At 41.5% G+C, this 27653-nt stretch overlaps 2 protein-coding genes across 2 annotated transcripts; one reads left to right on the top strand and one right to left on the bottom strand.

Annotated features, from left to right (window-relative positions):
• The first annotated feature begins 15316 nt into the window (after positions 1 to 15316).
• slc32a1 (solute carrier family 32 member 1) lies at positions 15317 to 18611 on the top strand. The gene is made up of 2 exons (XM_058631902.1): positions 15317 to 16311; positions 17382 to 18611. The coding sequence occupies exons 1-2, from the start codon at positions 15919 to 15921 to the stop codon at positions 18567 to 18569; spliced, it is 1581 nt and encodes a 526-aa protein (XP_058487885.1). The 5' UTR covers positions 15317 to 15918; the 3' UTR covers positions 18570 to 18611.
• Positions 18612 to 21231: 2620 nt separating this feature from the next.
• aurka (aurora kinase A) lies at positions 21232 to 27422 on the bottom strand. The gene is made up of 9 exons (XM_058631903.1): positions 27097 to 27422; positions 26530 to 26595; positions 25573 to 25909; positions 25442 to 25484; positions 25148 to 25339; positions 24234 to 24372; positions 23938 to 24086; positions 23589 to 23763; positions 21232 to 22432 (listed from the first exon to the last, which is right to left on the bottom strand). Exons 2-9 carry the CDS (start codon positions 26590 to 26592, stop codon positions 22250 to 22252), a joined length of 1281 nt encoding a protein of 426 aa, XP_058487886.1. The 5' UTR covers positions 26593 to 26595; positions 27097 to 27422; the 3' UTR covers positions 21232 to 22249.
• Positions 27423 to 27653: the final 231 nt, after the last annotated feature.

The following is a 27653-nucleotide window of genomic DNA, read 5'->3' on the forward strand; positions in this document are numbered from 1 at the left end:
AGTTCAAGATCAAAACATTATTATAAAATTGTAATATGTAAATGCCAGACAACATTGAAGAGTTTTTTTTTAAACAGTTCTGACATTCACTCCTGTAGTTTTTGACCGACTCACAACAACACAATAACTAGTTTCCACATTAAACAAATTAAAAGGATGTAGATGATTTCCTGTTTGCCCGCAGTACTGTCCAGGTCCAGTCTTGTTCCATTTATCACTGTGATATTTACGGAGTGCTGCAAACCACTGCACGCCCTTAACATTTGCAACTCATTTTGAGTTTTGCTGCCTTGGGGTCAAAATTGCTCCTTTTTGTAATTGCAAGAGCAAATCGTACTGCCTTTGCATCCCTTAAAGCAACTTTAATTATGCACTTTTCTTTTCTTTTTTTTTTAAATCTCAATGGTCAAAACTATGTAATACTCGGCCCCTTTTAGACATAAATATCAAAAAGGACAGTTCCAAAATGCAACTCCATCTTCATCTGTGTCATCTATGAATGTTGCTGTTAAATGGGGCATTGAAATTGAGATGAGTATTTTTTTTTTTCAGTCTTCAGAAAACACAGCTGTAGGAGGCAGCGTTGACAGAAAGTGGAGGAAAAGGGGGAAGAGGAGAAAAGAGAGGGGATGTGTGTGTGTGTGTGTGGGGGGGGGGGGGGGGGGGTGCTATTAATCTCTCCATTCACCACTCTACAATGAATTGCAGCTGTGGCTGCAGATAAAAATTGTGCTTTTTTTCCCTTTCCTCTTTGGTCTTGGGTGATTATCTGCAGTCAGGTGCCTGGTGGAGGTATGATCACAACAGAGGAGAAGGAGAGAGGACACAGGAGGAATGGACACTGGAGGAGGAGGGAGGGAAGGTGGGGGGAAGGTGGAAAAAAGAGAGGGTGGTGTTATAAGAGAAATGGAGAGAGGCAGACACAAGAGGCAGGAGTGATTCAGGTGAAGGTGAGGACACCTGAATATGAGTTAACTCCGAAAAGGAAAAGCAATCAGTGTTGATTAATTATTGTTTTCTTAAATAAATTGGGCCAATAAAAAAAACATATGGAAAACTAATTTTGCCTAAGATGCAACAAAAATGATGCTGGATTCACCCCATCAGAGTTTACTGCACATTCCATTTTACAAAACTTGACAGTCTGAATATATCTGACCCTTATCATGCCCGCGTTGTGCTTTTTAGGAATTTGGAAAAAAGTCAGAGAGGACATTATTCCAGACCTGCAGTATCCTGACATTCATCTTATACTTGCAGCTCTTTGAGAACACAGTGGTGAACTGAGCTATGTTCAGCATCCTCACATGGTGACGTTTTGCAGGTATAACACCGTACTTTACCACGTTCACTGTTCACAAATCTTTATTATTTTAGCAGTTAACATAAAGTACAGCAGAAGCTAACAGAGGCTCTTAAATCAGGGAATCAATGGCAGACCAATCACCTGGTCAACACCACCATTCCTGGACCTTATTGCTTACGTGGGCGAAAAAATAAAGTGGAGAAGTCTGAAGCACATGCTGACTTAGTGTAGGTACAAACTGCTCGCACAATGTGAAAGCTAGAGCGAGCTGTAGATCTGAGGTCATTATACTTGGCCCCAAACACCTTAGACCTTCTGACCACATTGTCGCTTTAGATGACATCACCACGGCTTCCAGTTCCACTGTGAGGAACCTTTTTGAGTTATTTTTGACTATGATATGTCTTTTGATATGTCTCACACATAAGACAAATTTCCAGAACAGCCTACTTCCACCTGCAGAAACATTATGAAAATTAGAAACCTTTTGTCCTTAAAAGGACGCTACAAAACGACTTAATGCATTTCTTATGTGTAGGTTGGATTACTGCCGCACAAAATCACTATAGTGGATATCAAACAGATAAAAATGTAAAATCTGATGGAATTTAGAAAAAAAAAAATCCTACGTGTCTCATAAATAAAAATCCACAAAAGCATTTTAGCTGAGTCCATGTTTGGACTGTTTATTTCTTCTTTTTGGGAGAACAATATTTGTTACACAGTTGGAGAATTGTGTCTTTGAAACGACTCAGCACAAATGTGTTGTTCACAGCTTCACAGTTGTGGTGTAAGTGGTATGTCCCATCCCTACTAGAAAGAGAGCCCATATCACTCCTCTCCACCGTTTCCCAGCCCTGGTCCTCAGGGACCGCCCTGCCCTGCATGTTTTAGATGTTAAAAAGGGTTGTTTGTTATCAGGCTTCTGCAGAGCTTGATGACGAGCTGACTATTTGAATCAGGTGTGTTGGAGCAGGGCAACATCTAAAACATGCAGGGCAGTGGGTCCCTGAGGACCAGGACTGGGAAACAGTCCCAACAATCTCTCTGGTTCAGTATCTCTCTTGTGTCTCTACCTCACCTCCTTTCTGTCCCACGCTTTTCAATTCACCCCAACCGTTCCAGGCAGGTGCTGCACATTTTTTATGTCTGGTTCTGTCAAAGAGAGTTTTTTTCTCTCCACTGATTTCTAGTGTTTGTTCATTGCGTGGATTGTTGGGTTTCTTTTATCTCTATAGTATTGTAAAGGTTTCTGTTCTACTATGTTGTGATTTGATGGCGCTATACAAATACAATTGAATTCAATTGAATGGGTGTGGATGGGTGAATCAGCTTAGAGTGGTCATCAAGACCAGAAAAGTGCTGAATAAATACAGACCATATCAGAGAGCTGTAAGGTGGAAATGTAATAAAGCAGGACTGAGGGTGAGAAAGGAGGGGCAAGGTGCAGATATGGAGGTGTTTAATATTGTTTGCCGTTATCTCAACTAAACAGAAGCATACAATGGAGATGCTATCTGGCAACTAGGAGTGAAAAACAGTTCAGATCGTGGCGAAAAACACGATAAGCTACATTCAAGATTGAATTAGGAAGAGCTGTGATCTGATCGCTTGACTTCTGTTACTGCCGATATGACCAGAGGAGAAAATAGATGTTTCATAGCTAAACTAAATGTGTGTGTGTGTGGTTGACGATATTAATCATAACACCAAAGCACTAAATGTAAATTCCTCAACAATCCTTGAGACGTATTTCTATTATTCAAGATTGGAATGTTGTGCAACTGTCTCAGTTAAAAAAAACACAGTATCTTATTCTTATTATCTTATTACTGTATGTCAACATAATTTACATACGTAACTGTGCACAGGTTATTCAGAACCCTGACACTGAATAGACAACTTTTGCCTGAATTTTCTGTTATCTGATTATCTGATCTAACTAGATAGATGTCAGTAGTATAGAGATATTTAACATTGACTGCACTACACTTAACTGTGGCCTCTCAGATCTCCCCCAAACACTCAAAATGTGTCCACCATCAGCAGAGTGTGTGTGTGTGTGTGTGTGTGTGTGTGTGTGTGTGTGTGTGTGTGTGTGTGTGTGTGTTGGCCTCTGCAGCCATGCCCGTGTCCGTCCATGTTCTGCTTAAACAGTACAAGATCTGCGATCTGAAAGCAATAAGGCATGAATTGTAGATACAAGGGCACAGAGCCTGAGGGCTCGTGTCAAAAGAAGAGAGAGAAGTTGAGTATTGACAGGCTTGTATGAGACGTGTCGCTGCAGCCGCTCCCCTGGGACACTGCTCACTACAGCTCAAGCCAGGCAGAAGCCAACAGGCAACATTAACCTCTAGTCCTCCGATGAAAGACGCACTGGAGACAATCACAGGAACAGAAGTGTTGCAAGTATGGATTTGGTGCTATTTATATATATATACAAGGCTGAACTAACAACCAGACGGAGCAGGGAACCACCCAAGTATCATAGACCTGCGAACATACCAAGGATCCAAGGTTTACTCTGCAGACTCGATGACAACCCAATCACTACGCTGTGCCTACTTCCATATTCACACTTGATACTTAAAGTGCATAAGTGATTCCACATATAGCAACTATACCCAAATGGTGAGCTCAGAGAGTACGTAAACAGATGGATATCTCTCACCCCGGGAGTACAGAGACAGTGTGTGTACACTGTGCTACTTCTAACCCTTGATTTTAGATGGATCCCTAAGATGATACATGGTACAGATGGATATATGTACACACGTGTGATTTCTAAGAGTAAACAAATCAAATATATGCTCACAAACTGAAAATCACTAAAATACGTATTTCACAATGAGAAACCAGCATCCACATGCCCCTGGATATTTCAGCAGATGATCCCACGAGTCACTTTAGAGGGTCATTACACTCATGATGTGATGTAGAGTGAGTGTGGGGCTAAATGCTGTAGCTCAGGCAGACACCAGGCCTATGTTGGCAGTTTTTTTTCCCTCTGGTGAGCTCAAGCTGAGGTCTTGCTTCACTTCACAGCTTGTAAATCAAGTTTTGGTGAGAAGTTCTCTTCTTGTAGTTATCATAAAATAAAATTTACAAAACAGCGAGGGACAGAAACACCATGGGCAAAACCATCCAGTCTCTATATGTGGTTCCATCAACTCAACTTTGATAGAAAATGGCCACTCACAGTTAGAATGACTTTAATACAGAGTAGAAAACCTGAGTGTGGAAACTCCCTCCTCCCAACTCCCAAAAAACCACAACAGCAACTAACACAAAACATTTCTGAAGACTTCCAGGAAGTCCAGTGCAGCTGGGAGGATGAGGCCTCTTATACCTCAGGAACCTGCTGTGCAGGACCAATCAGCTCCCAGGATCCACCAACACTCTCACACCCACATGTCGTTCAGTCAAACATGCACACCTGCAACCCATCTCACACTCACATGCAGACACATACACACAAAGAAAACTCTGGGGTCGTAACACAAAGCTATCCACACATAAACAACAAAGTCAAATTGCAAAAATGCTGATGAGTCCTGGCTCCCATCATCACATGTCCCACACACACACACAGAAACATCAGATGTGAAAACATCTCTCTCTTAAAGTTGGAGCATAATTACAAACAAGCACCAGCTGTGACAACCAGCTCACCTGCAACTGCTCTCAGTTTCCACACACACACTCCACTTTCTCCTGCAGCGTCATGTATATATATGTATATATATATATATATATATACATGTATGTGGTATGTTCGCAGGTCTGTGATATATATACAATCAGATTTCTGTGACACAGAAATCTGATTGTCAATTCCACTTGTCAAATCAGATCTGTGTCACTTCTGTGGTTCGAGATCAGATATATCTGACATGCATGAGAGTAATATCAGAATCCATACGGATTGTTTTTCCGCTGACATCACCGACCTGCAGTTCTCTTCAATAGCTTTCATTTTTTTAATTTCCCTCTATGTGAGATCAATGAAGATACATATTATCCTAGGTCAATTTTAATTTTGTGAATATTTTGGTGCATATTTTATGTCTGTATATACTCTGTTTTAAATGCTCCATGATGCTGTTAAGCACCTTGTAGCTCGTGTTGAGGGGCTCAAAAATGTTTTTACTTACTTGCTTGTATGACGTGATGTTTACCCAATGTTTATAGATGTCATTTTTATTTTATTTATTTTATTAAACCTTTATTTAACCAAGAAGATTAAGAACCTTAAGAGTCCTGGCCAAGATAGGCGGCAGCAAATAATTACAGATATACACAGTTAAAACACAAGCAGAAGAATCCAGATTGAATTTACAAGTGTGAAAAAAACAAGTGCATGTTGTGGAGTCAACCTCAAGATTTGAACGCGTTCAATGAAATGAACTCCGTTGGTGTTCCAGTCTTTCTGCAACATATTTCACATAAAATGTGCAAAATGGACTTTTTCCAACAGGGGAAAAACTATGGATCAGCACTTCTCAGTGAAAGTGAGTGTAAAACAAATGTAAGTAGGCAGTAGTCTTGCCTTATATATGAAAGTTTACCAATGACTGATCCTTTGAGTGGCCAGAGTAGGCCATCCCACCCGAGAGTATAACTCACAATAGTGTGTTGACACTTCATAATTCATAATAAATTCATAATAAAACAACACAACATAACATGATCAGAACAGTAGGGCAAAAACAAACCCGCACTATGTATGATCATGTTGTTATTTCACTGCATGCTCTCTCGTATCTGTGATAGTGAGTTTTGGGCTCTACACGAGTCTTTATAAGAGTAGCTCAGATCAAACTTTTGTCGCAGTAGCTGTATTGACCCATGGTCTAAACATAGAGTCAGACACTGGCCTGGTTTTTCAGAACAATTATAGTTTTTATCAAAGACTAAAACACCTTTTGCACCCAGGCTTCCATATTTGTGCGATGTCTCGCACATCAGCTCAGAAATCGATAGTAACATCCATCCTCCTCTGGAGTGTGTTTGGTGTGTTTTTTGTGGGTTCCCTCTCTCTCTCTCTCTCTCTCTCAGTCGAGCTCATGATAAGTGCTGGAGTAAACCCCCCCCACCACCACCCCCTGCTCTTGATTATGTCGCTGACAATAGCAGTTAATGACAGCCCAAAGTGGCTGCACAGTTTGACTGTGGGGGATGGTAGCACGTGGAGGGGAAAACCCATTTTCAAAAGCATATGTGGTTTATATTCATAAACCTGAATGTAACGTGACCAGCAGTTGCCTTTATTGAGCTCTGAAAACTGTCTCCATGAGCACTGTTTCAATTAGAGCAAAGCTGTTTGAAGGCCCGCCAACATCACAGGCACACAACAAAAAGCTTTTAGCAGGTCGTGAATGTAGTCAGTTGCAAAGAAAATGTGCATTTGAATGAATCATTCAGACTGAATGGATGCATTGGAATAAACAAAGCATCAATGCTGATTTGAAAAGGGGGGATTTCCTGAATTGCCAAGCAATATTTGTTTGATGCCATTTTTCTTTAAATGGCACGTGGTTAAAACGTTTATTTTTAGAGACATAAAAGGTTATTAATGCAAGAAACACAGTGAAGTGGAGTGAAAGATGTTAAGTTGTGTTCTGACTGCTTGGTTCAAAAAAGCCAGAGTTACAGTTTTAGCTGATGGCTTTTTAGTAAAAGACTAAAAACATTAGAGCAACAATAAATGCATTAAAATGACTGTGGCTAAAACCAAAAAGAGAGTCTCCACCTGACCCCAGCTTTGTTTATCCAGATTCAATTCAATTCAATTCATACTCCATTAAAAAAACAAACAATGAATGTGTATGTGTATCGTTTTTCTCTTCTACTGTGCCATGTCAATATAACAAATATAATGGTCTCTAGAATATAATGGGTGTGGCCACATAACCATGTGTTTTGCTTGTTTGTTTAGTGTGGCTGTATTTTCGGTTGTTTTACACTTGTATAAAAATGGTTTTTAAATGTATTAATGTGCTAAAAGCACAGATCACCTCAACAGAAGATTCAAAAACAAAGTAGAATAAAAGTGTAATAACATACTCCAAGTACGAATTCCACATGTACATGTACAGTTCATAATTTGTTTCAAAACATTGTTTTATCTCTATGTCCCGATAGCTATTAATGAATAAAGTTTTTAAATGTAATCTCACAATCATGTAATAAACAGCCAGAAATCTCAAAGTGCTGGACTGAACATATGCATTCACTGTTGGGATCACAGGGTAACTCACGATACAATATCATATGCGGTACATGGTCCACGATACCAATAAAATCACGATACAGTGATTCTGTTATAATCGATATATTGCAAGACAATCATATAGCAATACATCACGATGTGATGTGAAAAAAACTAAATGTTGTTCTGGTACAGAGTGTTTTCTTTAGAACACCCTAATTTGATTAAAATATGATTTGCTGTGGCGTATCGTTATTGTATTGCACGAGGAAAGACGACAATATATCAACCAAATTGATATTTTGACCCACCCCTATCTTACAGTACCTGGACACAGATCAGTGAGATAATGTTTGATAAGGCCCGCTGCCTTCAATCATGCGCTGAACTCAAGAGATTGTCTTATGTGAGAATGCAAATTTTCGCACTGAACGTTCTCTGCAGATGTAACAACCAGCTTCCCTTTTCTATTCTCCAGTGAATGTCTTGAGTGAGCTCAAGTGAAAATGCAGCAGGACGAGTGAGCTTTGGCTCAATCATCCTCAAATCGCTGACCTGGATCATCCAGAGATTCTTCTGCTGGTGTGAATGCAATTCACAGTCACACTGTTCCACTGGGTTCTTCTGGGTTCTCTTGTGTGAGTAGCAAACTATGGAGAAGGTCTGGACACAGGCCTCACAACATTAACCAGTGCCAGATAAAACCTTGTACAGGTGAGGTTTTTAATCTCTGCTTCGACACTAGGCCTGACACACCTCCACCAGGCCATGTTGAGTGATGTTTAGCCCCCTTTCCCACCACATCTCAGGGCTGGAGGGGCAGTGGTTGTGGGTGGATGTCGATTGGACTGTTGCTTTTGCCTCAAATTCCCTGCATCTGACCTCAACCAGGCAAATCCTTCCAGCCAGCCTCTTGGAATTCAGGGGTCGACTTCAGGTGTTTCCTCCCATGTGATGTTGACACGCTTTCCTCCCAGAGGACGCAAAGCTCAGGACCGTTTTCTCAGCTGTGGACCAAAGGATGACATTCGGACGGGGACTTGTTGTTGTAATTACTGCTGGGAAAACCAGCTAATTCCTGAGGTCCACCAACATCTGCCATCCTTTGCTGGGTGAGAGAAGGACAACCCTCATCTGCTCAGGTGCTTGAAACATTCTTCTTGAAGCCACATATCCTGTCAGGCCTTGGCATCTCAGGAGAGCAGTTTGTTGTTACCCTAAATCTCCCCAGGACAACTTAGAAAAAACAGCAACAACCCCCAAACATTTATAGTGGCAAGTTGCTGGCCCCCTTGTCCATCCTGCCAACCATTGAAACAAAGCTTAAGCAGACCTTTAGGGACCACATAGTGAGAGAAAATTCTAATCTTCAGCCAACTTCAAGTTTAATCACTCACATATTCTTATAAACAGACCTGGTGATCAATATAAACAGCCATAACTTAACATAAGACACAAACTAGGCGCCTTTCAAGGTTACCTCACTAGATACCAAGGTGCCAGGCATCTGGCCCAGATACACTATCTCAAGGCTTACTAACTATATGTGTCAGACCTAGCAAGCTGCTCGCTAGAATCTAAGATGATGCCTCACTGTTCAGATGTCAGGCATTGTCTCAGTTCCCCTCGGATCTGAGCCGTCTACTGTTGCGGAGATTTGATTGTCAGGTGAGACTACCAAGGATGGAGTGTCTGGAGTCATTGGAGTGATGAGTTAAGTTGAAAAGCTTTATTGGAAACAGCTCAGATCTGAGGAGAACTAAGACAATGCCAACATGTACAAGGAGATGTTAACAGTTGGGCATCCTCTGTCATTCTGCCTGTGAAACCCAGAGTTATGGCATATCTGTAGACAAAGTATGGGTGCCAGGGTTACACAGAGTTGCAGCTGGCCTTGTCCGGAGTTTGTTAGGCTTGTGCTTTTAGGAATATGAGTTTCTTATTTAAAGAAGGCCGGATAATACGTTTTTTCTCTTCCATCTACAATAAAATCTTTCACCTTCATATCTGCGTAACACACATTACTTGCAGTACGGCTGTACCAACAGCATAACACAACAGCTATAGTATACTAAAGAACAGTTGCCTGCTATTGCAATCCAGACTCCTTCTACGCCAGATTTTGTATTCATTTCTATCCCTGACAATTGTATTTGTTGACAGCTATCAGGGTGTGAAGAGGATTCCAACAGATTACATACAGGTGTGTCAGAAACAAATGACGGACTTGAGCCTTAATCCATGATATAACATGATCCTACACAACAGCAGCTTAAAGTTGAGGGTATATGACACAGGTTGGATAACTCACAGTCGTTGTCCCTGTGTATGTTATGACTGTGTCAAGTGCTTGAGGATGAAACACACAGTGAACCTCTCTGCTCTCTCAGTCAAAGTGCAGTGTAATTCAAACGTGGGAATCCCTGTGATGTTTGCGGCTCCCACGACATGAAACTTTAATGAGGACAAAACTACTACACACCAGTTAAACAGCCACTGAGGACTCTGCCTGTGTATTGACATGGCTCTGACTCTGCACAAGACCACACACACACACACACAGCCTACTGTTTTAAAATGTGTTTTTAACAGACACACTCACACATCAATAGACGGACTGAGTGGATTATGTGTGAGAGGTATTGATGATTATCTATCACCTCACATTTGATCAATACAGCCTTCCTATGTGTGTCTGACAATAAATGAAGAGAACAATTATCATGCTGATATTTTAAGTCATTACCAGACAAATTATTATAATTAGCTATAATGTATGCATTCCCTGAGGCAAGTGTCAGATGGCCGCCAACATACATCATCATCTGCACAATTTTCAATTTCAGCGTACAAGAAAAACACTGCATGTCAAGGTAGGTTTGTGTTTCTCCATGGCTGAGGTTTTTGTTTTTTTTGCTGGCAGAGAGTGAAAAATCGATGGCATAGCTTTGTGCCAGCCCCGGGCTGTGCAGGTCCCCGCGGACTGGCTCCGTTTATTGTGCTCAAAAAAAGGCAATTACAATGTTAATGTGTCGCAGCAGGAGAGTGAACCCGGAAAGACGACGTCAAAGGGTTGATGGAGAGAGCGGAGTCACCGTGGGTTAACAGCAAAAAGGCGCCGAGGGAGCGTTTGGTAGCAAACACCGAACACATGGAATAAACTCACCGACATGAGGAAACACTTCAGACTCTTGTACGCAGATAGATAGATAGATAGATAGATAGATAGATAGATAGATAGAAAGATAGAAAGATAGATAGGTAGATAGATAGATAGATAGATAGATCACTGTTGTCCTGGTGTTATGAGACAGGGGCCATCATGCAGCACTGACACTGAGGAAGTCTCTCGGGAGCCCATAATAAGCCATTAAACTGCCGCATTAGGACTAATGAAAAGGCTCTTAGTGGTTTACCACTGTGGGCCACCTGGATGTCTCTGTGTGGAAGTGGGCGGCGGCTGTGACTCTCTGATGCTCCGCAGTGAAGAGCATAAAAAAGTAAAGCAGTGTTTGAGTGGTTTGTGCTCTTCGTGGGGTTGGTAGACGACATGGAGGGGAAATGCTTGTGGCTTTTGTGGAAGTCATGCATTTCATTAAATTTGACACAACCAATTCCTGTAATCGTCAAAAACAAACATGTTCCTGAAAAGGCTCAATTTGGAATTGAGGTAAAAAACATAAATAAACTAGAAATCGCACTATAGCATGTGTGAATTAAACTCATTATAATGGAATGACTTTTACAAAATAAGTCACTGTTTCAAATGATCTTAGTTGCATTAGCCACACGTGCTGCGTCAGAAAGAGAAAATGTTTCCTTCACTAACTTAACTGCTCAAACTTTTTCCAGATAACCAAGTCACTGAGCAGCTGATTAACACCAATACATTTGACTGAAAATAATTTGGAATGTGTGTTCTTTTCGATACATTCTTTTTTTCGAACCGATTTTTTATATTTAAGACTATGGAAGATAAAAATATATATATGATATTATTTGGCCAATAATAATAATAATAATAATAAAGCCCCCCGTTACCCTCACGTGGAAGATAAAGCTCTAAAAGATGAATGAGTGAGTGAGTAATAATAAAAAATGTTTGGGTGAATTTCACTTTTCATGAGCGCAGACGTAGCCGCGCTGTCCAAGGTGCTGAAATCACGCCGTGGACGGTTTTACACGCACAAATGTTCGGACAGCAGATAATAATAATAACAATAACCATATGCGCGTGACAGATAGCGTGCTACGTGTGATTGTGATGCAAATGTTAATGGACTTGGAGGTCTCCCTGTGATTAGCCTGATGTGGGCTAATTCTCCTCCTCTGCACACAGTCAGTCCCCAGAGAGCCCGCACTGTAGTGCCTTTTCATTGTCCCGCATTAATCAATGAGTGTTGGGTGGTATTTTCTGCCTGGCTAGTTTTTGGCAGATAGACACAGCAGACAGCTAATCACGGGTTAAATCTAATGAAAGGATTCGTGCGTGTGTTTTCTGAATTCGGGTGGGCTCTATGAGATATTTTAGGTGAGAAATCTTGTAGTTTTAGTTCAGGAATGGTTATCCTAGACCTGCTCTCTTCCTGAAATAGTCTGATTTTTATCTGGGTCGTGCGTCAAAAGGATTCATGTAACAGACACACACACACACACACACACACACACACTCACGCGCCTTTTCTCGCTGAAATCATTTAATGGATGAAGTAATCATAGCCCACAATGAAAAGGCACTACATGTGGATCCACATAATTGCGGTCAACGATGCCATGGAAACATAAAAGCCTGCTGGTTTAGCCTGCGTAAATGTGTAATGTGAGTCACACTGCAGCAACTTTGAAAACAAGGCACGTAGGTATATATATCAAGAAGATGTGTTCTTGATGTATTGGGATCTGCTGTGAGAAATGCTGTTTCCGCAGGAGAAAACGTCTCCCATAAACGCGAAAATTAGGTTTGTATTTTTGTGATTCGAGGAAAGTAGGTAGGGAGGGGGAGGGGGGGGGGTGAGAGGGTCGACGGAGGCGGGAGGAGGTTACACGAAGGCGGAGAACCTTGTGCCAGCTCACCCATGTGTGTAATGTGAAAAGGGAGAGCCGGGGGTGAAATGCTGTGTAGGGAGGGAGAGAAGGGGCGACGCGCGTGGGGGGGGTGGGGGGGGGGGGGGGGTGGGGGGGTTGCATGCTGAAATGAATATTTGAAGTGAGAACACTGTGCCATTTTGGATTTGTCCTCCCATGTCGCCTGTCGCCCTGTCTTACTGACCGCTGGGACATGCAGTGTTGAAAAAAAAGATAAGGAGCTTTGATTGCTCACATATCTGTACGCGACACAGACGAGGATCCTCGTGGGACGCGCGGCCCTGCTGACCCACAGACAGTGGATGAGTGATAAACGGCGAGAATCACTTTCCCTGTCTCTGCGCGTGAAGGGCACGCACCCACAGAGTCAGCGCGTGCACATGTGATCGAATAAACGTTCAAAATTAGTAATCAATCACTTAATCCCTGTCTGGCTTTGACTATAAGGATGTGAGAAATTAGAGGCCGGAACGGTGTGAGGAAGAAGAAGATGAAGAGGAAGAGGAAGAGGAAGGAGAAGAGTTAGAGGAAGAGGAAGAGGAAGAGGAAGATGAGGCCTCTGCTCTTTGTGCACTACATCACGTGCAAATGTGAGCTTCATTATCACAGGCTTTGTTGAAACCAGACAGGATACACACACATGAAGGGCGTCGTTATATTGTTTCAATGTCTTATTGTAGGTGAACTCACCTTGTGGTGTAGCCTATGTGCTGCTATGTGGTGTCGTTGCTGCTCTTAAAGGTCCAGCGTGTAAAAATGTACGTGACATTATTCTTCTTTGGCAGGCAAATTTGGAGATCAATTGTTGGACATGTGTACAATCACCTGATTGATTGAGTTGTGAATTGTTGTTTTTCAGGGTAAGCATTTTTTCTTTGTATCAGGAGCTGGGTTCTCCAACACACGTGTAAATCAAATGTAAGATGAGGGATTTTATTTTTATGCAACTGCAACATTCAGCTTCACCAATGAATGTTGCATTTGAGACATTGTACCTTTAACCAATTGCTCCTAGGACTAAAGTTGTTTGAATTTAATTGAATCGAATTAATGACAACAAAGTGTATGGTTTATGATTACTATTATTATTATTATCATTATTATTATTATTATTGTTGTTATTATTATTATTATCATAAGGTGTGCCGCATGTCGTAAAAACGTGTGCAGCCTGTGTAACCTGCTGGCTGTTGGTGTCACGGCTGCTCTTTTCATCATGCAGCGCGCGCGCACACTCACTCACTCTCACACACACACACACATACACACACACACACACACACAGAGCAGCCTGCACTCCGCTGATAACAGCCTCCGTCATTAACTCTTTCAAAGAGGGGAAAGCAGCCATTTTTCCGTCCCACAACTACACATTAAACCACACACACACGACAGTGTGAGTCAGAGTGAGTGGATAATTTGTCTGGTGTGTTTTTTTTCCAGATTTAGACCAGGTTTAGGATCTAACAGAGCGATAGAAGCACAATGGTCGCTGTGGTTCGGCCTGTATACGCTACCACTGAACCCCACTGTGTCACCACTGCAACACAGCGCACACATTATAAATAAATACAATTATATTAGATACATTCCAGATATTTACTGTATGGAACTTTTCAATGTGCACCAAATTATATTTTGACATTTAAAATAATGTTTTTGTGAATAGCTAAAAATCCCTGTAGCAGGATCTTTGATGGAAACAATAACCGCCTCTGGGTTTGTCCTATGATGACACAGTTGACTCTGTTCTATTGAAGAAACCAGGTTAAAAGCCGTGTGTTGTGTTGATGTTGGTTGGTTGTATATCTCAGTTACAAAGCAAACAGCAGCAGACTGTGCTACTGCTCTTTCAGATCAAGGCCGTGACTCTGCATCATAGTGATGATACTGCGCTGCAACTGACAACAAACTGTTCACAGCATCACTGCATATGTGTCGCAGAAATTCAATCTTGTTTCGTGATTTTTGTTTTCAAATAAAAGGTAAAAAAAAAATGTGACCCTAAACATAAAAACACTTCATTTCTCTGCCGACAAAACCGTTATTATTTTTATTTTATAGAACGTGCATATACACATCTACTTTTTTTAAGTTAACATATACTACTGTACCATTTTTATCCCGATACAAACGCCGCCATTTTCCATGACTGTCATCACACACACTGTCACTGACTGAATGAATTAATGGGGGAACGAAGTAAAACTTAAGCCTGAAAACACAAACAATATTAACATTTAGCTTTAATTAAAAAAAATAACAATATGTCACATTTTTCATAGAGTAGATTAAAAAAAACCATTCCGTCGCCATCTCTATATCTTACCATAATTTAGCAAAAAAAAACGAAACGCACGATTTTCCCACTCAACAAACACAACACGATTTAATCCCAAAAACAACTTGTGAGTGACTTTTTGAAGCCCCGCGTCCACTTCTCCGTGAAAAAAAAACAAACCCTGTAATGTTCCGCATCATTTGACTGAAAAAGGAGTAAGTGAAGGAATCCTACTTTTGTATGTAATAATATCTGATCCGCGAGTTTGGATTTTCGGTGAATTCCAGCCTCCTTTTATAGGCGTAAAGTTATGCAAAATTTCAGGGCCCCGGAATGTCATTGGATGTTGGCAGGAGGTTTTATGTATTATGGGTTTGGAAGGGAATGGTAGGGGTTCACAAGCGCCTCCCCTAGAAATGCAGCAAATCTCTCCCGTCCTCTCGTGTGGTGGGGCACTGGGAGGGTTGGAGACGTGCTTTGCATTGGCAGGCTGGTGAGGACACGTGTCTTCTCATCATCCTCCTCCTCCTCCTCTTCCTCCTCTCCCCCCTCTGGGCGCCACGGTACCGCATAGGCATCAGTAAAGGCACCTGAAAACCTTCAGCCTGCTCCAGGAAACGCTGCCTTCCACCTTATAACCCAAAAGAAAGCGATATCATAGGCCTTTCTGGAACCTGTGGCTGCCGCTTTGTCGTGCGTAAAGCTTTTGCGCACGCGGGCTGAACTGAGGTGCGCTACTCGTCTTGAACCAGAGCGCGGTGCCAGGATGCACAAACTGAGCAGCGACGTCTGAAGGTGACATGAACCTGAGGATAAGCGAGAGCAGCAGGCGAGCACTGAACCAGGAGCGGAGATAGCAACTGACAACGATCGGTGTCTTCAAACAAAACTTGCGCCTTTTTTTCCCTCTCGTGGCTTTGTCTAATGTAGAGAATCAAGAGCTGCAACTTAAAGTAGCCTCACATTTTGTTCTGACTGAAGGAGAAAAACACTAATTAAGCTGCGGACAGTTGAGACTCAAGAGAGGAGCGAAAAATGGCGACTTTAATCAGAGGCAAGCTTTCCAATAAACTGTCAAATGCAGCCACGGCTGTGTCCAACAAATCCCAGGCGAAGGTGAGCGGCATGTTCGCCAGGATGGGCTTCCAGGCCGCCACCGACGACGAGGGTCTTGGCTTTGCCGCCTGCGATGACTTGGACTACGACCACAGACAAGGTATGCAGATGGACATCCTGTCATCTGATGAGATGGGAGGAGAGGCGAGCGGGGACGGCAGTGCGCTGGAGGGAGACAGCCACTACCAGAGGGATGGAACCGGGCCACCGCACTCCGGCTCAAAGGACGGGGGTCCGAACAACGAGTTGACTGAAGTCAGACCAAGAATTACCGCTTGGGAGGCGGGCTGGAACGTCACGAATGCAATCCAGGTAAAGACGCACTTCGTGGATTATAAACGGGCGGTTCTGGTGGTTCATATTTGTCTGAGCCGCGTCCGGATCAGCTGTGAAAATCCAGACACACGCACATCTGCGCGAGCGCATAACATTGTCCATTCAAGGTTCATTTAAGTCCCCTTTAAAGCAACTTCATTAAGTTACTTATTTAATAATAGTGGTGGAATAAATACATGTGGCAGACTTTTGTTTTGGGGGGGATTATCAGCATTTCGTGTCGCTGTTCATTCTCACATTTCCACGCACTGTCATCGTGAGAATGCAGAGATTTTAGAGCAGTGCCATGTACCCACCAACACCCGCGCCCTTTTCTCAACACACAGACACACGCACACACACACACACACACACACACACACACACACACACAGACACACTGTGCGTGATCTCCAGTGTCTAACTGATCTCCTCCCTGATAACTGCTCACCTGAAACAATACATGGATCATGGAAAATGATTTAAAAATAATAATAATAATTGTTGCCAGAACATAACTCTACAAAGCAAAGTTGCCAAATATCAGCTCATAAATAATATGAATTATAATGCTGCCACACCTATTCAAAAATTGTCTTTGTAAATGTGCTGATATGAATGTAAGAAATAGCCTACATTACTTTTATGTTGAGTATATTTAGGCTAAAACAACGCAAAAAAAGAGACTTGTGTGTGCGCAGAAGCGTCAGTGAAAGTGCGTAGGTGTGTGTGAGTGTGTGTGTGTGTGTGTGGGAGGCTATGCGACAAAAAAATCCCCAGGCAGGCGCAATCCTTTCTTTATCGCGGCCGTGGTCACGGCAGTCACTGTGACGTCAGAGTGTGTCTCCTCCAGTTTACGGTGACGTCAGAGGTGGGCGGACGCGCTCAGAGCAAAGTGGAAAACACACAACATGGAGAACAGTTACAGGCACACAGGCCGCACTAAGTCAAAGTCTACGTTATGATGTCATTTAGTTAGAAACGAATAATACTTTTCATTTTTTTATGCTACAACAACTCACTGAACTCATCCACAATGCGTGTTTCCCGCTTCTGTCTGTTCGCAGGGGATGTTTGTCCTCGGGTTGCCCTACGCCATCCTGCACGGAGGATACCTCGGACTCTTTCTGATTATCTTTGCCGCCGTGGTGTGCTGCTACACGGGCAAAATCCTCATTGCCTGTCTGTACGAGGAGGACGAAGACGGGCAGCTGGTCCGTGTGAGGGACTCCTATGTGGACATTGCGAACGCCTGCTGCGCCCCCCGGTTCCCCTCTTTAGGAGGCCACGTCGTGAATGTAGCCCAAATCATAGAGTTGGTGATGACGTGCATCCTGTACGTGGTGGTCAGCGGTAACCTCATGTACAACAGCTTCCCCAACATGCCGATTTCCCAGAAGTCATGGGCCATCATCGCCACCGTCGCCCTCCTGCCGTGCGCCTTCCTCAAAAACCTGAAAGCCGTGTCCAAGTTCAGCCTGCTGTGCACGATGGCCCACTTTGTCATCAACGTCCTGGTGATCGCCTACTGCCTCTCTCGAGCGCGGGACTGGGCCTGGGACAAGGTCAAGTTTTACATCGACGTCAAGAAGTTCCCCATCTCCATTGGGATTATCGTGTTCAGCTACACGTCGCAGATCTTCCTGCCGTCGCTGGAGGGGAACATGCAGAAACCCAGCGAGTTCAGCTGCATGATGAAGTGGACTCACATCGCTGCCTGTATCCTCAAAGGCCTCTTCGCCCTGGTGGCCTACCTGACCTGGGCTGACGAAACCAAGGAGGTCATCACCGACAACCTGCCCTCAACCATCCGAGCCGTTGTCAACCTCTTTCTGGTGGCCAAAGCTTTGCTGTCCTATCCGTTGCCGTTTTTCGCCGCCGTTGAGGTGTTAGAGAAATCGTTTTTCCAGGACGGGGGACGCTCGTACTTTCCAAATTGCTACGATGCCGATGGACGCCTAAAATCCTGGGGACTGACTCTCCGCTGTGTCCTTGTAGTGTTCACCTTGCTCATGGCCATCTATGTGCCACACTTCGCCCTCCTCATGGGCCTCACCGGGAGCCTGACGGGCGCAGGCCTTTGCTTTCTGCTGCCTAGTATCTTCCACCTCAAGCTTCTATGGAGAAAGCTGCAGTGGCACCAGGTTTTCTTTGACGTCTCCATCTTTGTTATAGGAGGTATATGCAGCATATCTGGTTTCATCCACTCCATGGAGGGGCTCATAGAGGCTTTCAAATATAACATACACGAGTAGATTGCAAGTCATTGCTGGAACTATATGTTAAACTGCAAACCCCCTTCATTTAGTGGATAAAAAGTGTAAAAAAAAAAAAAAGAGAAAATAAATAAAACAAAAAACTTCCCCGCAAACGCAGTCCCTCTGCTTAATCCATGCGTAAAAGCGCGCGCAAAGAATACACGCGGACATTTACGCACTCATATACAGTCTTTGCATTGATTCAGAAAAAACATGCGTGCGCACACACACACACACAAATAAAACCGGAGGCAGTGAGGAAATCGAATCCATCCACAACACACACTATATGAAGGATAGATGTTGTATAAATATGCGAACAAACAAAGTGCATCTACATATTTTCCAGTGGAGTGAACGTTTACAATATTGACCTTAAACAAAATTGCAAAAAGGGCAGTTTGTCTTGTCTTCGCTCTTGTGGTGCTTCCCCACGCGAGACTTCACTTCATGTAATGCTCGAGTTTGTGATAGACGGACATTCGACGGTTTAATGTGTCACTGATGATCATTATCATTATAAAGAAAAGGAAAAAATAAATAAACGGAACACAAAATGACACTTCCTTCTAAATAAGGTAATTTGCAGTATGATTATGGACACGAGTGGGGTGCTGTTTATCCCAGAAAAGCGAAAATAACCAGCAGTAGAAACCACATTTTAAGAAAAACAGTGTGGTTTTTGTTCATAAATGAGGAAATTTGGACCTTCCCCTGGGCAGTTATTAAAAATGCAAAACTAGAGAACACAGCAGCAGCTATACAAACTATGCATTGAATGTATGATACTTCAGACACAAAACATAATGAAGCTGGGTCTAAATTTCGATTCTTCTGTGTGAAAGTGTTAATGCTTTGGTATTTTTCCTCATAATATTCGACATGTATTATTTAGTATTGGCATTTTAAGCGACAACAAAGCAATTTACTTCTCCAAGCCCTAATCTCAGAAATCCTACACACTCAGTTTTAAAATAACTTCCTTTTCGTTAACTTGGAAAAAAATAATAATACGTGGCCTGTTCAGAAATTACGTTTGAAATTCGGTGTGCGAATAAAAAAAAAGAGAGATCATTCAAGAGGAAAATGTGCATATAGACATTTTTCATTCTGTGCAATCCAATGGGTCCTGTGGAAATGTTATAAAACCGTATGTGTAGTGTTATTGTGGTTTCAAAAAGATGGAATGTATATCTCAAAGTCGTTCTCATATATCGTGAAATTAATATTAAAGAATAAAGAAATAAGTGAAATTATATTGTAAAAATGTGTGTGGTTTTATGTAAAACGAAAAACGGTCAGAACGTGTATTTTTTTTTCTCTCTCTCTCTCTCTATAATAAAACACAGAAAATGGTGGAAATAATAGTCGCATTCATATTATTTGATGTCAATGTAAACAGTTGCAGGGGCCTCAGTGGCTCAAAGAAATGGTGTGTGAGTCACAATCATATCCCTATAAGCATTGTCTCCCTAAACCTTAGGTGAGTGATGCAGCAGCGTGTTCAGATTTTTTTCTGCAGAAAAACGAAAAAAAAACACGTGTTACATTCTCGTGCTCAGATGATGAGCCATTTGTCGGATTCCCTGCTGCAGGCGCGCATCACGCCTTATGTCGACCTGTTCCTTCACTGTGTTGATTTTTCACCTCAGACATCATCTCTCTAGACAACGTCTTTATTCTCTGAACCGGCCTAATCTGCAGCTACTGAATCACCAACGGCATGTCAGACTGCGGGGAAATTAAAAAAAATAGACTGAGGGATTTATTTCATCGAGAAAATAAGGAGACCCCACTGGAACACATGGGAATCATATCTACATCTTAGTTATCCAACACGCAAACTGCAGACAATGAAGAGTAAAATAATGCAGCAGTGATCCTCCTCATCCTCACGACAACTTGACTATACTGACAAATGCAAAATATGAACATTTCTACTTGAGCAAAAAGTCATGAGATGGATTCTCTCCATCCATCATCTAAGGCAGTTCTGTTAAATATCAAAAATGCCTGGGGAGCCACCAAGCGGCGGAGAGATGAGACACTGCTTCCTCTCCAGACCGTCTACTATACATATAACGGCAATGTTTTTCATGCACCTCAGAACAAAATATTCAAATGAATAACTCGCGCCTTCCATATCCCACATGCTAAACAATACAATATGCATCAATTGACAGCAAACATCCAAAAGTTACTAGATCAGTGGTTCTCAAACTACACATACCAAGTACCAACTGAGAAAAATATTGATCTCTTGAAGTAACACCATTATCACCAACGTTAAAATACAGTGGTTTAAAGTCAGCTTTGGACTTTTCACAGGAGGCAGATTTATTCCCAATAAGAACATTTGCTCCGTCGTCCTCTTCCTCACATATACCTACCTACCTACCTACCTACCACACACGCAATTTTATTTTTCTGATGTTCCAATTACCACCCAAGGAAGCTTGTGTACAATGGTTGGTACACACACCGCAATTTGACTAACAACTTATGCACTACTACTAGTATAATAATCAGATGAAAAAGATTATTCTGTAAACCATCAACCTATAAAAGTACTGATTTCATTACATGTCAACATTGTATTTAAGGATTTCACTGTAATATAGTGTTCATATCAATGGCAATACTCTCTTAATAAAATACATACATTTCAATAGTTTATTTAAATTGGAAGTCACTTTGCTTCAAATATTAATTAACATTGACATTAATGGGCTTTTTGTTATGATCTAAAACCTGTACCCAGTATTCTGGCTCCCTCTGCTGGTAACATTTAAGAATGCTGGACTCAAAACAGCATTGATCATTTAATTTGGGAGGAAAAAACAAAACAAAAACCATCAATAATACATTACTTGGGCTCCAAGTAGTCATGGGTCGGACCACACCCATCATCAACTTGGCACTTCCAAGTCCAGCTAAACACATGTATAAATTTGTTGCACCGACGTAACAAAACCGTCCACAGAGAAAAGCCACCTACCAGAAGTCAGCTTTTCCAAATGGGGGACATGGTTAATCTGATTTCTAGTCTGAAATGAATCTCAAAAGACAACCTGTCGCAGAAATGCATCCAATGAGGACAACAAACATGCTGGCAACAGTATTATTTAACATGGACTGGTCAGTGATATACACCATGAATAATGTATTGGGAGCAGAGACCATTGGGCTGTTAATGTTTTCACTCTGCGAGTCTGTGTCATAACAGAGACAAGCTACAAACAGAGGTGATGCTGAATTTGATACTTAGGCAGGTGTTGTAGACATGACAGGACAGACAGTGACAACACAAGCATCACAACTATGCCAACTGACAATGTACATGTATGGAGTCAGAATTATGATTATGATTGCATAATGGTCTCTTCCACCCCTCCCCCACCCCCCAATTCAAGTAATAACATTTTTAGGAAAGCTCAGTAAAACATAAACATAATTACACAAAGACAATGAAATATTTACAGGCAACTAAATGCCACCAGTGAAATTAGGAAATCTGAAAAGGATATAAAAAAAAAAGAAAAAAAGACAAGAGGCTCAAACTGTCTGCAGACACGTGAAGTGGTAGCCAAAGCAAAAAGCAAATTGTGATCAGCTGTAGTAGTCATGTTCCACACCAGCCAGTCACAGTGACACCACCACTCCAAAAGCCCAGCGGCTCACTGGCTGGACTCCTCAGGGTTCAGAGTTGTGGGCTTCTTGGTTGAGTATTCGACAACCCACGGGTGAGACAGGACTCCCTGGATAGGAAGTCTTTGCATGGGGTTGTGCTTCAATAGCTGGGCAACCAAGTGTTTGGCTCCCGCACTGAAGTTGGACTGTGCAGGGTAAGTGTACTCCACCTGTACAACAGAAACCAGAAAAGTGTGTTTTAGCCTCAGGCCACAGCACTGACCTCATCAACCTGCTGTGGCTCAAACACATGTCAATCCACACCTAGCCAGCACGATTGCTGGGCTGCTGTTGAAAGCATTCTCTTGAGTTTGCCATTTTGTACAAACAGATTAGCATGAAGCAGATTTAAGTAAAATCATAAGCTTGTAATTTAAAAGTTAATCTTCCATACAACCAGTTAAGAGAAACACTGCAGTAATATAATCAACAGCTTTGGTCACAGTTTCCTATAAATAGATGTTTGCAAGGAAATTTGAAGAGTTTAGTAAGTGATGATCAATTCACGAAGAACCTTTTGAATGATTTACATTATACAGTAAATGAAAGAGACACCTTTAAACTACATACTATGAATCTAAAATCAAAAGGATCAGTCAACAGAGGACATGGATTGCAAAAAAGCCAATTGAAGGGTTTATTATATAAACTTGGAAAATGTGCCATGCTTCACAGAGCAACAGCTTGTCCTGATTAGACAAACAAGTGACGTGAGAGCGCACCAGTGTCGTAAACATGCCAATGTGGCGAAAGAATTTCCTGCAAGGGATTAATAAAGTATATTCTATTCTATTGGTAAACATTTGAATGCTGTAACTGATGTGAGACCAGAGCGGCATTAGATTTTTTACAACATTCAATATTTACACTCAACTTAAGATTTGCACCTGGATCAACAAATAACATGACAAGATATCCATACTAGAGCTGCGACTAACAATTAGTTTCATAATCAATTAATCGTTTGGTCCATAAAATATCAGAAAACCTTAAAAAATGTTGATCGGTGTTCAGCAAACCTGGAAATTATGTTCTCAAATGTCTTGTCCACAAACCAAAATGATTGACTTTTAATGATTTCTTTGTTATCCAGAGCAAAGAAAGTAAGAAAATATTCACATTTAAGAAGCTTAAACAATCAGAAATCTTGTTTTAATCATGAAAAAAACCTTAAAACGATTAATCGATTATCAAAATAGTTCTCGATTAATTTAGTAATCAATTAATAATCAATTCATCGTGTCAGCTCTAATCCATAAACACTGGTTGTCACGCAAAAAAAGTGGTTTCAGGGTTTAGTTACTTTTTAAAATCATTTTGCCTTACCCTTGATATCCTGCGGTAGGTGTCCTCGTGGGTTTTCGCTTCAAAGGGGGGGCTTCCAACCAGGAACTCGTAGCAGAGGACACCAAGGCTCCACAGGTCCACCTTTTCATCATGAGTTTTCCCCTCAATCATTTCTGGAGGCAGGTAGTCCAGTGTTCCACACAGAGTGGACCTCCTGAACAAGGTAGAGGTGATTGATTAAGTACTCAATGTAAACTTATAGGTGCAATTAAGTCGACCACCATATGCAACCCAGTAAGTGATTCCTCTCCAACCATTAAAAATCTCTATAAAAGACATGCTTAAACCATGAAAATAAAGACATTCATATAAAAGTTGGGTAAAATACCTGGAGGAGGGCGTGTGGACAGACCAGCCAAAATCAGCAATCTTTAGCTCTCCGTTTGCCCCGAGTAACAGGTTTTCTGGTTTGATATCTCGGTGGATCACCTTCTTGGAGTGGCAATAGTTGAGGGCATCGGCCAGCTCCATGATGTACTAGAACAATATATGAAGAACTATAAGTGAGTAAACTTAGAGTAAACAGACTTTAAAACATACATTCTACTTTTATTAAAGATAATTATACATGGAGATAAATTGACTATATGACAAAAAAAATTAAGATTATTCTGGCACACTTACTGTTGCACTTCTGTCCTCAGGAAAACTTCCACAGCGCTGCAGCTCGCCGTAGAGTTCTCCCCGCGGTGCAAACTCAAGGATGAGATACACACGAGAGGTGTCATGGAAGTAACCATAGAGGCGCAAGATATTGGGGTGCCTGCAGGATGCCGATTCAGAATAGTAGAGAAATTATGTTGAAATATCCAACCATGGTTTAAAAAGCAAACAATGGCAGGACTGAATGAACAGTAACAGCATTACAAATTAGATTAATTGTTCACACATTAGCTTTGCTCTCTGCTAAGCAGCCTGAGCCGGAGCAGAACTAGAACTCATAAGTTGTGGTTTCTACATTTAACTAACACGGCTTGGATATTATGGGAGTCCATCAGAGCTGTGCTCAACAGGAGAACACATTTATCAAAATCAGTTTTCACTTTTGAGACCACAGCTGTGGTATTACATGACCAAGCCACCATGTTTACACTGCATACATTTCTTAAAAAGTGAATATTATGCCAAACACTTTTTATTGTAACTGCTTGTTTAAATAATCAGATTACAATTCACAAGTTCTCTTCTAGTAAGCAGTAGCTGCTGTTATTCAAACACCTTCTATATCAACCCTATTTCCACTCTGATCATCGGATTGGGTTTGCACACTTCAAATGATTTTCTCAAGTCAAAAGAGTGTCATTGACAACAAATCAATTGCAATTAGGAACTAAAGCCACAATACTGGCATTATTACATTTTATTTATTACTGCAATTTATGCATCTGCCTTGTCTTAATCTAGGGTCGGAACACTGAAACACTAGTACCACAGCAACCTACAGCAATCAAATATCATAAATTTCAACCTCTGACAAATCAAAATACAGTCAAGGTTCAGCTTTAATGTAACAACACACAAGGTGAAAAACAATTTACCTGAGGTGAGACTGGATCTCCACTTCTCTCCTCAGCTGGTGTTCCACCCCGGCCTTCTCCAGCTGCTTCTTGAAGAGCACCTTCAGGGCCAAGATGAACTTACTTTGTCGCTCTCTTGCCAGGTAGACATTGCCAAATTTACCCTTTCCCAAGGGACGGCCAATGTCAAAATTTTCTAGGCTCCATCGCTTCCTGTTGAGCAGCAATATGCATAATTACACACAAAAGCAACATCATTTGTAATCTAATCAACAATGTGAAAAAATAAGTATAGTGAATCACACTTGAACATACTTTGATCCTGCAGCATCTACAGCATCATTCTTGGTAGGTTTGTCTAACAAAAAGGGGGGGGGAAATATTTTAGGATTCAAAAAACACATATATGCTATTGACTGGTCTGTCTATGCTCATGTTGTTCTTACTCTGGTGCTTCTCCGGCTTTGCCGATTCTGTTGGTGGTTTAACAGTCTCCTGCTTCACTGTAGCTGTATTCATCCTAGTCTGGTTTTGCTGAGAACCAGGTTTAGGCTGAGGTGCGGGATTTACATTTTGAGTCATGGGGTTCAAATTCTGATCGGATGGCAGAGTGGACTTGTTGGCAACAGAGACATGAGATACTGGTTTGTGGTGGCTCACAGGCCGCTGAATGCGCAGAGGTCCATTTGACACACCCAGGACCCGTTGGTGTGGCGTTGGTGTAACTACAGCCATCTGAGAGTGTTGTGACACAGGAACCCGCTTTGGTCCTTCCCTGCTGGACTGCAATCAAAAGACAGCACCACATAATTACATTGACTTTCACAGACTTTTCTGATATGACACAGTATGAGTATGAATCCCATATGTAGCACAAACCCTTGAGATATCACAATATTTTGAACGTTTTACCACAGATTAGTGAGTAGGTTTAATAAAAAAAACAAAAAAAACAATAAGCTTGCTTCTTTAAATAAATGTTTAATTTAGAATAGAGAAGGGCTTTTTTATGATAACCTTTTTGGCTACATTGCCCTGGTCAAGGTTCTCTCAGGGTGGTCTAGGCTGCATATAGATAATCGATTAACAGGTTCAAGTGGGGTTTTCTTTTCCAATAATACCAGCAACTTTGTTTTTTCAGCTTCTTAAATGTAAATATTTTCTGGTTTCTTTGCTCCATATAACAAAGAAATCATTCAAATTGAATAATTTTGGTTTGTGGACAAAACAAGACATTTCAGAACATAACTTCAAGGTTTGAGAAACACTGATAAATATTTTTCAACATTTTACAGGACAAGTACTCGATTAATCGAGAAAGTAATAGTTAGTTAGCCCTAATCAAGAACACAACATTTTAGTTTCAACAGCAATTATTCAGACAGGACAATAACATCACTCACTTTCACATCAGGCTTTTGGAGTTTTGTGTCCTGTGCCAACTTGAGTCTTGTAGCAGAGTCCATATTCTGGAAAAAAAGAAAAGCAGAGTTCATTTCTGAATTTAGAAAACAATGTTAATATTAAGGCAGGATTGAATAGATCTGAGGTAAGTTACAATCTCTGTACGCACTAGCAGATAGGTCACTGCCGCACAATATCACAACGGGTGCCACTTTGTCATTTGAATATGTATAAAATACACACATGAGCGTTAAATGCCCCCACGGCTTTATGATAGGAAACATTCGCCTGTTAGCCAACGCTTTGTCACTCTAAAAAAACGCTCCCTAGCGGGCAACAGTTTGAATTATTGAAATTGCTCTGCGAGAAGAATAATAACAATTATTGACAGGTTTATTTACATTTTATTTATATTTGGCTCAACTGTCTAACGGCGAATAGATAAAGCACTGTCCTCTCGACCAAAGTATCGCTGCTACTTGCCGGCTAACATTAGCAATAGCATACAACTACAGCGAACAACACAACAACAACAACATTGTTTTCCATGAGACAAGAGTACTTACCTAAATGTATTACTGTGCACTGACCGACAGCGAACACGTCCACGAATATGTCCAGATTTAAATTAACTCAAAGCAGCTTTAAAACAGGTAGTTAGCTTCGCTAGCTAGCAGCTACGTCAGCAAGTTGACCAAAGACATACATAGATACATACGAGTTCCTCTCGAACCACGCTACCGCAGAGCCAGTCTTTTCAGTAGAAGGCTTGCCTCCGCAAAGACAATATATCTTAAAAACTCCGAATAGATATAACAAAAACAGTATTAAGATGACAAATTATACACGCGACTTCCGAACACCAGCGGAGACGGCTTTAACTGATTTCAATTTCAAACTTACCCCGTTCAATGCCTTTAAATAAACCACGAGCTCCGATTGGCTGAGAGAATGCCTTACGTTCGCTCTCATTGGTTAACACGAGATACTAACGGGTTACGTCATGACGTCAGAGACTAGCCAGCTCTGTAGATAGTAATTCTTGACAAAAAATGCAATAACTTATTAAATAGCAAATGTTCAAAAAAGAAAAAAGAAAATTATACCCCAAACGACAGAATAA

The sequence above is a fragment of the Solea solea genome, chromosome 6 (assembly GCF_958295425.1).
Source record: "Solea solea chromosome 6, fSolSol10.1, whole genome shotgun sequence".
Lineage (NCBI taxonomy): Eukaryota > Metazoa > Chordata > Actinopteri > Pleuronectiformes > Soleidae > Solea > Solea solea.